The sequence below is a fragment of the Lemur catta genome, chromosome 2 (genome assembly GCF_020740605.2).
Source record: "Lemur catta isolate mLemCat1 chromosome 2, mLemCat1.pri, whole genome shotgun sequence".
Classification (NCBI taxonomy): Eukaryota; Metazoa; Chordata; class Mammalia; order Primates; family Lemuridae; genus Lemur; species Lemur catta.
The window spans coordinates 29,131,752-29,147,013 of NC_059129.1; the positions used below are offsets into that span (position 1 = coordinate 29,131,752).

Consider the following 15,262-nt stretch of genomic DNA (forward strand, 5'->3'; position numbering starts at 1 on the left):
CAAATATTTTCCCCACGTTTTTTCTGTATTTCTATTTCCCTTAAAGTGCGCTCGCGTCACCTGCTCAGGAGAGGGCTCAAGGTGGGCGTGGCGGCCAGGAAGGCATGCCCGCAGGGAGGGACGGGACAGACAAGGGGGTGTGTGCCCAAAGGTGCTGGCTCTGGAAAGCCCCGCGCCCTCTGTTCAGCCAACAATTTTCTCGAGGCCAGGCACAGGCTGGGCGCGTTGTATCATCTCAGGTTCTGAGAACAACCCAGGTAGTTATTTTAGGGATGACGAAACCCAAAGCCCAGAAAGTTTAGGTGATTTGCTTAAGGCAACACAGCAAGAAGATGGAGGCGTGGGAGGTGGAGCAGGGCGTTTGTTTCTGATGCCGAAACCACACTGGATCCCGCACGCTATCCTGACCCCGCAGGGCTCATGGTCTGTGGGTCAGGCCTCGTGGTGGGTGCGGTGGCTGAGGGTGCTCAGAGGATGGGGGTGAGCACACAGACACATGCCAGGCTGAGTGAGGGCCACCCCAGGGCCCTCCGCAGACCCCCAGCCCCCGGGGCCTATGTTGGAGGAGTGACCAGCTCCTTCCTCCGCCCATCCTGGGAGGTGAAGACAGGGCCTCGGGACAGACGGAGTGCACCCCCGCCCCTGGGAACTGAGAGGCCCACCAAATCCAGCCCCCAGCCCCCCCGCTCCCCAACCACACCACTCGTAAGTGTCTGTTTGCAGACACCCCATTGTGGTGACCCAAACCCACCGCCACCCATTCCAGTTTCGGCTCAGTCCCCTGAGTGACAGTGCTGGTCAGTGGCCACCGTACCTCACGCTACCCTGGTCCCAACACACATTCCAGGGTAAAGAAAGAATCGGGGGGCCTTAGGAGTTGCTTAAAAGCAGAACCAGCCCCATGAATGGTCCAGCCAACAGAAGGCAGCCTGGACTGAGCCCTGCTGTCCCCACCCACACATGACAGATGATGACAAGTGCAGAGGCTGCATACAGACACCTACGAGCTCTCCATCTCAGGAACAGTGGCTGCTCAGAAGTGAAGCACATGGACTTCTGAGTCACATGGACCCGGGTTTGAATCCTGTGTGATCTTGGGCAAGCCACTCAACCCCTCTGAGCCTCAGCTGCCTGTCTATAAAATGAGGGGCTGGTCTTCTCCCACTGTAGGGCCACAGCTCTGACGTGTGGTGTTGCCGCGTGTTCAGGTGCACCAGGAGCTGGTCCCCCCGCCAGCCCCATCACAGACCAGCCCACCCCGGGCTCCTTCTCCAGGAAGTGAGCCTCTGAGCCCCCCACTGCGTCTGCAGTTGCTCAGACAGGAAGTGCCTGCGGTGGGGTCACTCGCCCTGTGTCTGGAGACAGGTGCTGGGGCTGGGCACCAGTGCAGGTGACACCAGCCGGGAAGATGACCTCTCCCTCCTGAATCGCCCGTCATTTTTGTTGAAGTCTTTTTCTCCACTGCTTCCCTAGTGGGCTGTCAGGCCGAGGTCCTCAGCCTTCCTGCACCCTAGTCAGATTAATTCCTCCAGTGTGGAAAGTAGTCACTTTTTGTTTTTCAGAGACAGGGTCTCACTCTGTTGCCCAGGCTAGAGTGCAGTGGCCTGCATAGCTCACTGCAGCTTCGAACTTTTGGGCTCAAGCAGTCCTCCTGCCTCAGCCTCCTGAGTAGCTGGGACTATAGGTGTGCACCACCACACCCACCTAATTTTAAAATTTTTTGTAGAGATGGGGTCTTGCTGTGTTGTCCAGGCTGGTCTCGAATTCCTAGCCTCAAGCAATCCTCCCACCTCTCCCTCCCAAAGTGCTGGGATTATAGGCATAAGGCACCACATCCAGCCTGTATTCACAATTCTGGGTCACTAATTCCAGTGACTAATAGAGATTACAAACACAAATATATATTCTTTCAAATGTCAACCCTCCAGGGGAAAAATGCCTTTATAAAGGAACAGGACATTATTGTGTAAACATTCAAAACTGGAGAATAAACAGTAAGTTAGAGAAAGTGTTGCATCAGTGCTCAATGTACTGCTGCTGGTAACTGCATTAAGAGAATTATCTCAATTCTTAGAAAATACTCCCTGAAGTACTGAGGGGTAAAGGATGTATGTAACTTTCCCTCAAATGATTCGGGAAAAAATGCACATACATTTATACAAACATTATAGATACTCATTCATTTATACACACATTTTAGGCACTGATTACAGACACACAGGTGTGAGAGAGGGAGGGAAACTGAACAAATGATAAAACTGAGGTAAAATGTTAACTGAGAATCAGCTAAAGGGCATATGGCTATTTTTCATACTTTTTTTTGCAACTTTTCTATAAATTTGATATTATTTCAAAATAAAAAGCTTTTAAAAATGAGAAAACCTCCAAACCTCAATTTACTTTGTCTTTTATAACCTATGTTATTTGTTTTTGGGATTTCTGTTTTAAGCCTGACCTTTCTAGCTACAAGAAGGCAGAGAGAGAGACTAAAGGAACAGTGTATTATGTGAGTATGTACCCAACTATTTCTCCTTAAACTTGGAATCGTGTTAGACCACATAGGATACCATGCAGATGAGGCCGGGGGGATAAATGCACGTGTATGTGTGTGTGTGTGTGTGTGTGTGTGTATTCCTCAACGAATATACACAACTCACTCTACTGATTGATTTAAACTTCGAGATGCCAACCACCATGCCTACGGGGGGGTCAGGCAGATAACGTGAACGAATGAGAGACCAGGTGTAAGAAAAGTCAATGACTAGAAATACAACAAAACTTTCTTGCTTTTTACTGAATGGTGAAGCATAAAATGTAGTACAAACAGGTTTGATACTGCAAATTATATTTCCAATTCAAAGTGGAAAAAACTGAAAAACAAATATCTAATAATTAACTTTCTCAACTCACAATCCCTCGAGCCTAGGAGATTCTAGCCTTACCCACCACGGGCACCGCCGGGAGTTGTCCCTCCATCACGTCGTGATGTGAAGCACGGAATCCCACTGTGAGTCCTTCAGCTGGGAGCAGTATTTCGTTTTACTCAGTTTCATGATGGAGAACAGCTGTTCACAAATGTAGGTGCTCCCGAACATGGACAGAATCTTTGCACAGTGGTTTCTGTATTTCGGGTAGCTACTCCAGAGGTATTTGTAGAATTCCGGTATTCCCACCTTGTCGTATTTTGTCTTCAGCACCGTGTTGCACTGCAGATCGATAACCTCCATCTGCAGCTCTTCGCGCACGCTGTCGATCTTCACGGAGAACGGAGAGCTGAACAGGGTCAGCTCGCTCTCGTAGAGTTTGAAATCAGACAGCCTTTTCTGGAATTCAGTCTTTAGTTCCACAATTTTGGGAATGTAGTTCAGGCCATCGCTTTCATTTCTGGAAACTGATTTCAGGGTGGGAAAGTGGGCCAGATTGTTCCTTGCCAAATGGGTCTCCCACAGGCACAGTTTGGCTAGGAACGCCCGAATCAGGTCGTACATTTGTGTAACGATTTGGGAATGCCCTTGGAGAGAGATGTTCAAAGTGTTCAGGTGCATCGTCATGTCCACCAAGAAGGCCAAGTCTCTGACCCAATCTTTGGAGCTCAGCTGAGGCAGGGGCTTTCCTCTGGATGACATGAAGCAATCAATTTCTTCCAACGACTCGAAAAATCTCTTCAGCACCAGCCCACGGCTGAGCCACTTAATCTCCGTGTAGTACAAGAGGCTGCCATACTGGCTGTCCAGTTCATAAAGCAAGGTGGTGAACTCGCTGTGGTTCAGTCCCCGGGAGCAGATCCAGTTCACAGAGTTCACCACCACGTCCATGACGTGGGCCATCTTGAGCTTTTGAGCACACAGAGATTCTGGGTGAATGATGCAACACACGGACTTAAGTTCTGAGCCCTTGCAAAACATCGCCACCCTGGACTTCAGTTTTGTGACAAGCCCATTACTGGCATCGACCATTGCAGGAGTGCCAGTGGAGGCCACGCTTACTAATTTGGACCAGTCGATATTGAACTTTTTCAGGCTTTTCTCAACACGCAAAAATATCTCATTTCCAGATTTTGTACCGGTCATGGGCACTGTGTCCAGAAGTTCTTCAGACACATCAAAATTCTCATCAACACCACGGATGAATATGGCCAACTGGGTGGTATTATTTATATCCGTGATCTCATCAATTGCAATAGAATACGCCACAAATGACCTGATTTTCTCACGTAACTTCTCCCATAAGTTCCCACCCACGTCTTCTACAGGCTGCACGGCAGCATTTTCTGTTGGATTCACGTTTGCAAGCACTTGTTTTTGTTCGGGACACTCAATTTCTGATGACCCTAAGAGATACTTTCTGAGCCCTTTTTTTAACTCATGAAGCTTCTCATCGCGCATCTTTTCGGTATACTGGTCGTAGTGCTTGCTGTGGTTGGTCTGGTAATGACGCCTCAGGTTGTATTCCTTGGACACAGACATGCTCTGTTTGCATATTAAACATGTCGGAATATTCTGCACTTCCACGAAGAAATATGCTCTCTCCCACTTTTCTTGAAACACACGGCCCTCTTGGTCTATCTTTCGTTTTCCCACTTTTCACAGAGACATGGAGACAAGAAATATTTTATTTTTCTCTTAATTCTACTATTAGAAAAACAACAACAGCAAACATATGATGATGAACACGAGGATTAAAGTGGCTGGGGGGGGGTGGGTGCGGGTAACAGTGGGGCAGCCCACCCTGCAGAGGGGGATGAGGGACCCTCAGCTCCTGCAAACCACTGCCGTGAGGGACCCTGGGCCCACCGTGGCCAGATCTTCAGATTTCTAAAGAAAACCCAGAGATCGATTTTTATGAAAGAGTGCCTGGGTTTTCAATGTTGGCCACTAATCCTCATTTTAAAAAGATACATGAGTAAAACAAAGACATCTTCGGTGAGGGTCAGTGCGTAGCTGAGGTTGCTATGCCTGGCTTAAACAGGAATGATGTGAAGGTATGTTTGCATTTTAGCATATATTTTCTCATTTGATTCCCAAGAGAACTTTGCGATAACAGACAGGAACGAGCACAGAAGGCCTTTGACTGACCTACTGTGCGTCTCAAGTGACAGGGGTGGCGGCCACAGCCCCGCAGAGAACTCACCAAGCACATCAATGTGTTCAAGTGCATTGAAGGAACCAGGCCACCACGCAGGTAAGTAAGGTGCTTCCAGAGAACACAGATATAAAGGGCACTTTAAGACATGCAGGCACATCTGCAGGGACAGAGAGCCAGCGAGCGGCTCCCTGGGGCCAGGGTGGGAATAGGAAATGACCGAACATGTGGGAGGGACCTTTCCGGGGGTGATGAAAATGTTCTCATGTTAGATTGTGCTGATAGCTACACAACTCTGTAAACTGACTCAAAATCACTGAATTGTACACTTAACACAAATGGATTGTATGGTATGTAAGTGATGCCTCAATGATGCTATTAAAAATATTTTAAAAAATCATTTAGCAACCAGACATATTTAGGGATAATAATTGAACATTTGAAAAGAACACTTTAGTTTTCAAACTTTAAACGAGGAGGCTCCCTAGTGACTCGAGCTCTTGAGAACTCCTCCCCGTCCTGCGCCGCCCCTTCCAGGATGCCGGCTTATCTGCAAGGGTTCCAGGGAAGACATCGAAAATACGTAACGAGCAGAGTGGCCTGGGCGACAGATGTCAACCTCAGCACTGGAGGGGTTCTGAGAGCCCCTGTTGTGCCAGGAGGACCCCTTGTGCCTGAGAACCGTGGGGAGGTCGAGTCGGGGCTGGGGGTGCCGGGGTGGGGCTGGCGCGGCCAGGCGGGCCGTGTGCGGCTCACACGGAGGCGTTCAGGGCCGTGGCCTTGAGTGCAGCTGTGCGGGTGGCCGTGGGGGAGCCCTCGCCATAAGGACACCTGAGTAAGAGCGTGCTACGTCACACGCCACATGCGTGGTGCGATGCACATCAAGCTCCATCAAACTTGTATGAGAAAAAACCCGGTTAATACAACTTAAGCCACAGAATTACAGAACTTTATGACATGCAGGGAAAAGTAAAGTACCCATCAAAAGCTGCACGCTTTGCTCTAAGGCTCCAGACTCAAGAGGCAAGGAGCCCAGGGCGAGTGCCCACGGGGACACTTCACACAGCACGACGGTGCTGGAACGTTCCTCTCACCACACGGAATACTCACCATTGCTAAGCTCGAGTCCTGGAAGCGGTCTGAGGAGAAAGAGACATTGGTAAATGCAACAAAGCTCATGCTTCCTCCCTTCTCTGTTTATGCCCTCTCGGCAGTGTCACCTCTCCTGTCCACTGAGTTCTACGGGACAAGCTCTGCCGAGTGTCAATTCTATGCTAAGTGCAGTGGGAGCTGAAACGGGGATAGCTGCCCACGATCACCAAGAAACAGGAACAAGGACACAACTTGCAGAAGCAGAAGACAATGAAATGAGGGTGAGAAGCAACACAGCCCAGTAGTTAACTCAGGGACCCCACGGCCACCTCCGGGGGCAGAAATCCCTGGGCTGACACTTGCCTACCTGGGCAAGTTACGAGCTCCAGATTCGTTCTGACGACCAAGCAGGGGAACTCTCACTTACCTGATGACTGTGAATTTGATAAACTCTGCTGCATCCAAGATCCTCCGCATGGAGCTGATTTCCAGGTACCCAGGGGCTTTGAACACCACCCCCGGGGGCATGCCGTCGACCACCACACAGCCAGGGTTGAATGTAATTTTCCGGTAGGGAACTTTCACCGGGAAATCCACACCAATTGCTTCACCTGTGATAAGACGAGCAGCATGAAACTAGCTGGGTTTGCCACTTACCCTTCCCAAACCACGCTTTATCTTTAACGTCAGGATTTTAAAGTCATCCTCATCAGATGACAATACTGGTGATCAGCCATCGTTGCTTTATTTTCCAGTAGTTATGATGCGTGAAGGTAATTTTATTGACTTTGACATTGGCGTGGGTAGTGTGGCAGACTCAGTTTCTCCATCCATTAAATAGGAATTATCATGGCACCTACCTGAAAGGTTCTTGGGAAGATTAAGTGATTAAACAGATGTCAAGCACAAAAAATAATACTCACCCACGACAAGAACTCAGTAAACAAAGATAGCTATTATTATTAATATTATTGTATTAACAATTAGAGTGCTTCCATGTGACAGCTCTTCAGTAAAAATATACACCAAATAATTTTGATCATAGCTCTTTCACAAAAAGATCAATTTCTTATAAGACAACATATTCTTTTAAAAAGGAGTATTTCGGGCTGGGCGCGGTGGCTCACGCCTGTAATCCTAGCACTCTGGGAGGCCGAGGTGGGTGGATCGTTTGAGCTCAGGAGTTCGAGACCAGCCTGAGCAAGAGTGAGACTCAGTCTCTACTAAAAATAGAAAGAAATGATATAGACAACTAAAAATATATACAGAAAAAATTAGCCGGGCATGGTGGCACATGCCTGTAGTCCCAGCTACTTGGGAGGCTGAGGCAGGAGGATTGCTTGAGGCCAGGAGTTTGAGGTTGCTGTGAGCTAGGCTGACGCCACGGCACTCACTCTAGCCCGGGCAACAAAGTGAGACTCTGTCTCAAAAAAAAAAAAAGGAGTATTTCACCCCAGGGGATGGGGGTGGCAGGTGCCCAGGGCTGGGGAGGCAACCGTCTCTCTGGGCCTGCCCGGGAGGATGCGTCCGAGCTGCTGCTGCTGCTGCTCGTCGAGGGTCAGCAAGTGTGGCTGCTGACTGAGCCCACCTGCCTCTGCAGGAAAGAGCCAGACTTCCCAGAGGTCAGTCTGTTCAACGAGTGGGACCCCAGGGCCTTCTGTATGTTCGGCAAAGAGAGCTTGCAGTGACCTCCCCAAAGGATGGCTCCATCTCCATTCTGGGTTCTGATGATGCCACCACTTGTCACATTGTGGTCCTGAGGCACACAAGTAATGGGGCTACCTGCCAGACACACTGTGACAGGACCGACACCAAAGCTGAGGTCCTCTTGACCATGAACTCCATAAAATCCTTTTCCAGCCACGCTCAATGTGGAAGGCTGGAAGTGCACCTCGTGGGAGGCGTCAGTGACAATAGGCAGTTGTCACAAAAACTTACTCATCAACCTCTTAGTCAATTTGACAGACAAGAAGATGACATTCACTTAGTGATGTTATGTGTGACAGAATTAAATGGAAAGAAAATGAAAACCGCTTTCCAGTAACTTCTGGCACTGCTGTTAACATCAAACTGCAGAGATTTACAGAGCCTCCTTCCAGATCCAGGTCCAGAGCAGCAGCTGCTCGGGCTTTAGCAGGAGGACCGATGATTAGCTACGGTGCAAAGACAGAACAGCTCCCATAGGACCGCTTCCCTGGGTGCCATTTCCACATGTGGATTTCTGCTTGCAGCAAGATGATAAGCAAATACTAGGGAACTTTTCCACTTCACCTTTGGCCAAGCACCCTCCCCCCGTCCCACTTTGTTGAACATATTAAATCTACCTTGACGTTTTTTAAAAAAACCCATCTCCAACTAACACACTGTTTCCTGGAAATAAGCTCTACTCTACAAAAAAATGAAGACGGTGGCTTATGGGAAAAGATCTCTTCTCCAGGAAGCTAAGAATAGGAGTTATCAAAGGAAGCAACTTTTTGGCATGACAAAGACCACTGGTGGGGCTGGAGAGAATATGGATCTGGAACCCACATCTGAGTCTTAGGTCTCCTTCCTTACTCGGTGTCTTGCAAATGACTTTCAAAATAAAATCTTATTTTGGCAAAAATAAAAGTATTTCAGGTCTATAAATTCTGGATATGTAACAATATAAAAACTTACCAAATTTTCGGCTAAAGAGGTCATTGACTTGTTCTCTTAGCTGTTTAATCTTTTCAATGCTTGATAGTCTTTCCTTTTCATTGTCTAAGAACAAATAAATAAATAAACAACCAGAGTTATTAATGTGTTTTCTCCCAAGAAATCTGTTGGAGGAAATGCCTGTTAGCACTGAAGAAAGCACTTTACCTGACTTGTTCAGTTTACTTGAGCAATAATTAAGCATTTTAGAAATTGGTAAATGGGGCCGGGTATGGTGGCTCACACCTGTAATCCTAGCACTCTGGGAGGCCGAGGTGGGCGGATTGTTTGAGCTCAGGAGTTCGAGACCAGCCTGAGCAAGAGCGAGACCCCATCTCTACTAAAAATAAAAAGAAATTATATGGACAGCTAAAATATATATAGAAAAAATTAGCCGGGCATGGTGGCGCATGCCTCTAGTCCCAGCTACTTGGGAGGCTGAGGCAGGATTGTTTGAGTCCAGGAGTCTGAGGTTGCTGTGAGCTAGGCTGACGCCACGGCACTCACTCTAGCCCGGGCAACAGAGTGAGACTCTGTCTCAAAAAAAAAAAAAAAAAAAGAAGAAGAAAATGTAAATGGAAGCCATCATAGATAATAGAGAATTTTCCAAATTATAACCTTATGTAAATCACTGAATTGCACACTTAACACAAGCTTTTAGGGGGCACTGACTTTTAGGGAACATTTTCAATATCATGCAACACAACAATGGCCACTTTCACCATGATTCTTCAACATTATCATAGGAATCATAGCCAATGAAATATGACAAGTAAAAGGAATAAGAGGTACTAGGATTAGAAGGGAATATTTTTTAATAATTTAAAATTTTCTTTAACTTTGAATAACTAATCACATGGTTCAAAATTCAAGAGGTATAAAACAGTGTGTAGAAACATCTCTGCCCGATCCTGATCTCAGCTCTCATTTTCTTTCATTGGAGGAACTGTGTTAATAGATTCTTTTGTATCTTTCCAGATATATTTTACACACACATATTCAGAAAAAATTATTTAATGATGGACAGCAAATAAATTTCACCTCTGTGGCCAATTCCAATTCAACAGTAGCTGGTGCTTAAAATTTCCTGCCCTGAGATAAATTTTCCAGGTAATGCTCAAGGCTTGGCCAGCAGAAGCAATATTTGTGATTAATGATGTCAGTTATGAGCAAGATACTAGGTGGTGGCCACCTGCAGCATATTTTATATTCCTGAGTAGTCAGGGTGGAATAAGAAAAAAACAACAGTTATAAGAGACTAACCTGTGCCATAAAATGGTTAAGATGAAATGAAAAATATAAGGTCAATTATCATAAAGCCAAATAAACATCCACATCCATACCTGGAACTGTCACCTGAACGATGTTAAGATCTTCAACACCTGATGCAGAATTTGTAATGTTGGGTGAATTTGTGTTTCCTTAAAACAGAAACTGAAGTTTAGAATTTACAGAAAATAAGGCCAACTCTCTTCTAAAAATGTCAAAGTGCCACTTTGATCAGAAGCCCAGACTGAACGTTTTAAAATGCAGAGAACACTGAGTTGGAGGATGACAAGGTGGCATCAGTTGATACTTGAGTCTCTGCAGTTCAATGCTAATGTCAAAGGGGAGTAAGTGCACAATGACTTTTATTTCACTCTCAGCCCCTAGTAAACGCTTTAGTTAAGTCTAATTTTATTTTAAAAGAAGGGTGTTAGGCCGGGCGCGGTGGCTTATGCCTGTTATCCTAGCACTCTGGGAGGTCGAGGCAGGAGGATCACTTCAGCTCAGGAGTTTCAGATCAGCCTGAGCAAGAGCGAGACCCCATCTCTACAAAAAATAGAAAGAATTAGCTGGGCGTAGTGCTGTGCACCTGTAGTCCCAGCTACTGGGGAGGCTGAGGCAGGAGGATTGCTTGAGCCCAGGAGTTTGAGGTTGCTGTGAGCTAGGCTGACACTATGGCACTCTAGCCCGGGCAACAGAGTGAGACTTTGTCTCAAAAAAACCCCCCAAAAATAAAAAAATAAAAGAAGGGTGTTAAAATTATATTTCCTTTGTTGTTATTCTCAATGTAAAGGGGGAAAAAAGGAAATAAGATACATAAACTTGTCCTAGAGGACATTTAAGAAGAAGACACCCTAAGAAACATGGTTTAATGGACACAGTCAAGGAAAGGCCCAGACATGGTTAAATATTAATAGCAAAAGCATGGCTGATGTTATCATGTTTTCTGGTTACACGATAAACACAATATTCACTTAAGTTATATGTGAAGAATATAAACGAGCCTGTCCAGTGCTCCCCGAGGAGCTCAGAGCTCAGCGCTCAGTCCCCACGTCCGTGGAAGATCCAGCACTGGGCGTTTGCTCGTCTGCAGGGGAGGGCAAGTCCTCAAAGGGACAAGAGCAGCCTCGTTGTCCACAAAAGCCCTCAGGCTTTTCCTTGGTGCCATGCTGCTTCAAGCATAGAATTTTGGGGGGAAATGTGGGAAGATTTGTTGTTCTTCACCTTAAAATTACTCATTTTTCTGATGAAATCTAATCCATCCTGGAAAGTCTGACTCTAACAACCAGGTTCAATATTAAGAGAGGACTGAAACTACTGCGGGGCTCCCTCGCCACTGTGAAGTAAGGAAAACACTGCAGGACACTTAACACTTAAGCCTCCAAAACACCCAGAGCCCAATTCAGGTCATCGAAACCAGTTAACAGACAGTGCCAGAGAATGTGCAGATATTTGTATTTCTGACATAACCAAAGTGCTTATGTTTGATCATTAAAACTAATTCTTCAAAATATAAAAATCTGTCACAAATGACACCCAAGCACAATGTCACTTTTTAAATGGATCAAATCCAATTATAATTACTGCATAAAAGTTAGCAGTTAGTCTATTAATTACCCTGTACATTTCAAATAAATGGATGGCACTTTTCAACAATGTATTTAAGTGGTTTTTTTTTTTTTTTTTTTTTTTAACACGGAGTCTCATTCTGTTGCCCAGCCTGGAGTGCCACCATGCCAGGCTAATTTCTTTCTATGTTTTAGTAGAGACAGGGGTCTCGCTCTTGCTTGGGCTGGTCTTGAACTCCTGACCTCAAGTTATCCTCCCTCCTCAGCCTCCCAGAGTGCTAGGATTACAGGCGTGAGCCACCACGCCCGACTGGGTCTAAGTCTTAACTCCTCCAAAACTCCTCCATCATAAACAATGACTTTCTTTAGTTGATTGCTTAATTCAGGTTAGCTTAAAACTTCTCATCTGGCTCCATATTCTACCAGTCATCTTAATAATCTTTGTCAGACAAAGGAGGACAAGAAAACACCTTCCAAATGCATTAGTGCTTTGCTAGATGCATGCACATTAGTGGCTAAATTATTTATGGCTAATTCTGTAAAAAACTGTTATCTAGAACAAAACCATGCTTAGGCCCACACTCCCTATACAATTGTGACATCCCAAAAGACAACAGCACAACACAGAGGCCGCCATGGAGAATATTTTCCATTGACCAGCATTTAAATTAGTACTGGACTTTGATTCTAACATGGGGTTTTTCTCTTTACATTCTTAAAAGTACTTTAAGGAAACAACCCAAATGTCCATCAATGGATGAATGGACAAATTATGATTTATAAGTACAATGAAATATTATTCAGCCTTAAAAAGGAAGTAAGTGCTGACACATGCTACAACATAGATGAACCTTGAGACTATTAAGTGAAAGGAGGCAGGTAACTTATTATACAATTCCATTTATATGAAATACCTAGAATAGGCACATCCATTGGGATAGAAAGCAGATTCGTGGCTACCAAGGGCCAGTGGGAGTGGAGGATGGGGAATAACTGTTTAGTGGGGTGTGGGGCTTTCTTTTGGGGTGATGGAAATGTTTTGGAACTAGACAGAGGTGACAGTTGTACAACACCGTGAATGTACGAAATGCCACTGAATTGCTCCACTTTGAAATGGTTGCTGTTGTTGTTCTTTTTAAGTAGAAGAAAAATGCTGAAATGCAGAAATGAAGGTGAAACGGAGCGGCACAAATCCAAGAGACACTGTGGAGGTCATGGGAAGGGGCACAGAGGGTCGCAATAAGACAAGTGAATGAAACGAAATAGACATAAAAAAAGACAGAAAAGGATCTGAACAAAGGCAGCAGAAATAGAGGATATGAGAAGGAGATGCACGTATGTTTATTTATTTTTTTAATTCAGCTGTCTGCAAGCGAAGTTTATTTGGATTCCTTATGGAAGAAAACAGTGCTGATTAAATAAAACAATTTGGGAAAATTTTCCTAAAAGGAGTCTTCCTACTGAAAGGGCACCAGTGCCTGGAAAATTGACCCATTTCCATTAATACCAACATTAGGGCTTAAGCAGAAAGGAAAAAAAAAATTTCGTCATTTTTAAGGGATTAAAAATCAGGTTGGGGCCGGGCGTGGTGGCTCACGCCTGTAATCCTAGCACTCTGGGAGGCTTAGGAGGGTGGATCGCACAAGGTCAGGAATTCGAGACCAGCCTGAGCAAGAGCGAGACCCCGTCTCTACTAAAAATGGAAATAAATTATCTGGCCAACTAAAATATATATATAGAAAAAATTAGCTGGGCATGGTGGCGCATGCCTGTAGTCCCAGCTACTCAGGAGGCTGAGGCAGGAGGATCACTTAAGCTCAGGAGTTTGAGGTTGCTGTGAGCTAGGCTGACGCCACGGCACTCACTCTAGTCCGGGCAATAGAGCGAGACTCTGTCTCAAAAAAAAAAAAAAAAAATCAAGTTGGCCTCAAATTTCTCTACAATAATCTTCAACCCCCAAAGATAATATAATTGAATTTATCAGATACACACAAAATATGAGTGAAGGATTTTTATATCTAATGAAATTCTCCTTCTAGCATAAAGACTACAAATCAATCAAGAATACACACGTCACGGTATATTCTCCCAGTTAGCTCTTCCAGAGGAAACGACTAGAAAATGAACATTACCAGAACAAGAGATAAGTTGGGAAAACACAGCAAGAGGACTGGTAGTGCACATGCCATGTTTACTAGAACTAAGACTGAAACTAGCATGGGAAGTAGAATGACAGAATGTAAATGCTGAATGTTAGTGACTCAAATTTTAAGGCACACACGAATCCCTTAGGGAGCTTGTACATTCTCAAAAATTAGGTCTGAGTAAGGCCTGAGATTCTGTATGAAATGGTTGATTTTATGTCATGTGAATTTTACCTCAATAAAAAAATTTTAACGTACTTCAAAGATTTCTGTTTGTGGAAGTTAAAGGAAAAAAAAAAATCTCAAGTGTGACCGATGGCTCCGAAGGATGGTCCAAAATCAAGTGCACCGGAGGCCACACTGACACCTGGGGAGGACCCAAACTGGGCCACGGAAATGCCATGTTTTATCCACAAACCTACTCAGCCCTGCTGACTTCTAGTGCAGATGAATCGGCACAATCCGTCCTCACAATGGAAAATCCATCTGGAAATACACGGCCGCCTGCTGTGGGTCTGCGACATCATCCCGGACAGGAGGCCACGTGTCTGTGCTCTGTGACCTGACAGCAGTGTCACACGATTTCCAGCAAAGCTGCTGGAACCTGCAGAAGGGCTGTCTACTCACACAGGCCTGGCGGATTCCTGAATGTTCCCCGTAAGTAACATGACACGCGCTCACCGTGAAGCCCGGCCGGATTCTGTCGTGTAAAGCACCGGGCACCGGGCCCTGAGGGGAACATGGGCTGCTCTAGTCCCACGTACACACGTGTCTGTTTCAATCTTTTCCCGCAACAACCCTTTTTAGTATAGAGAATGAAAACCATACTCAGCTTTGGGCTGTGACAGGGCTTTTGGCAACTAACCTTCGATTTTCACCTCGGCTTCCGGGTCCTCACTTGTGTCTGAAGGGACCAGCTGAGAAGAATCTTGAAAAAGAAATTTCTAAGATGACGCTCGTTATTGAGTATTCTCCTCATATTCCAGCATTTCACTGCTCCGATACCAAAAAAGGAGCTTATCCTGGCATTTTAAATACATTTCATACATAATAAACATAATAGTGATTTTAATTTTATAAGAGATAATAGGATATTAAAAGATGATTTTATAAAGGATCCTCTTATAAGGGATGAAAGGAGGAATGGAAACTTTCAGATATTATCAAATAACACAGAGTCACCCACATTAATGGACACAGAATCCTTCTATTTGGGGTAATGGGATTCATGTGGTCATAATGTTTTCTTGTTGTCATCAGGAATTACTAGGATTGAAAAAAAGCCATTTGTTTTGGTTAATTGTTCCCCTCTTTTCTGCCAGTAACCCCAGCGGGACCCCAGCTGGGCTCAGGCTTGTTACATGGAAGCTCGATCAATTGTTCTGGTAGACAACAATTCTGACGTACACATTACATTCTACATACAGACAAAAA

General features: G+C 45.3%; 1 protein-coding gene and 1 pseudogene across 5 annotated transcripts in view; one reads left to right on the forward strand and one right to left on the reverse strand.

Annotated features, from left to right (window-relative positions):
* Nucleotides 1–2,768: 2,768 nt before the first annotated feature.
* GTF2IRD2B (GTF2I repeat domain containing 2B) overlaps nt 2,769–15,262 on the reverse strand; it is a 56,639-nt gene continuing 44,145 nt past the window's right edge. For all 4 annotated transcript variants that reach the window (XM_045543174.1, XM_045543173.1, XM_045543170.1 and 1 more), the window contains 6 exons: nt 14,694–14,756; nt 10,194–10,271; nt 8,833–8,916; nt 6,602–6,785; nt 6,193–6,221; nt 2,769–4,579 (listed from right to left, as the gene is read on the reverse strand). In XM_045543174.1, coding sequence (XP_045399130.1) covers nt 2,976–4,579; nt 6,193–6,221; nt 6,602–6,785; nt 8,833–8,916; nt 10,194–10,271; nt 14,694–14,756 — 2,042 coding nt within the window. In that variant the 3' untranslated portion in view covers nt 2,769–2,975. The remainder of the gene's footprint in view (nt 4,580–6,192; nt 6,222–6,601; nt 6,786–8,832; nt 8,917–10,193; nt 10,272–14,693; nt 14,757–15,262) is intronic.
* On the forward strand, nt 7,724–8,619 carry LOC123632641 (annotated as a pseudogene). Its single transcript, XR_006733415.1, has one exon. The product of XR_006733415.1 is annotated as a protein N-terminal asparagine amidohydrolase-like (transcript).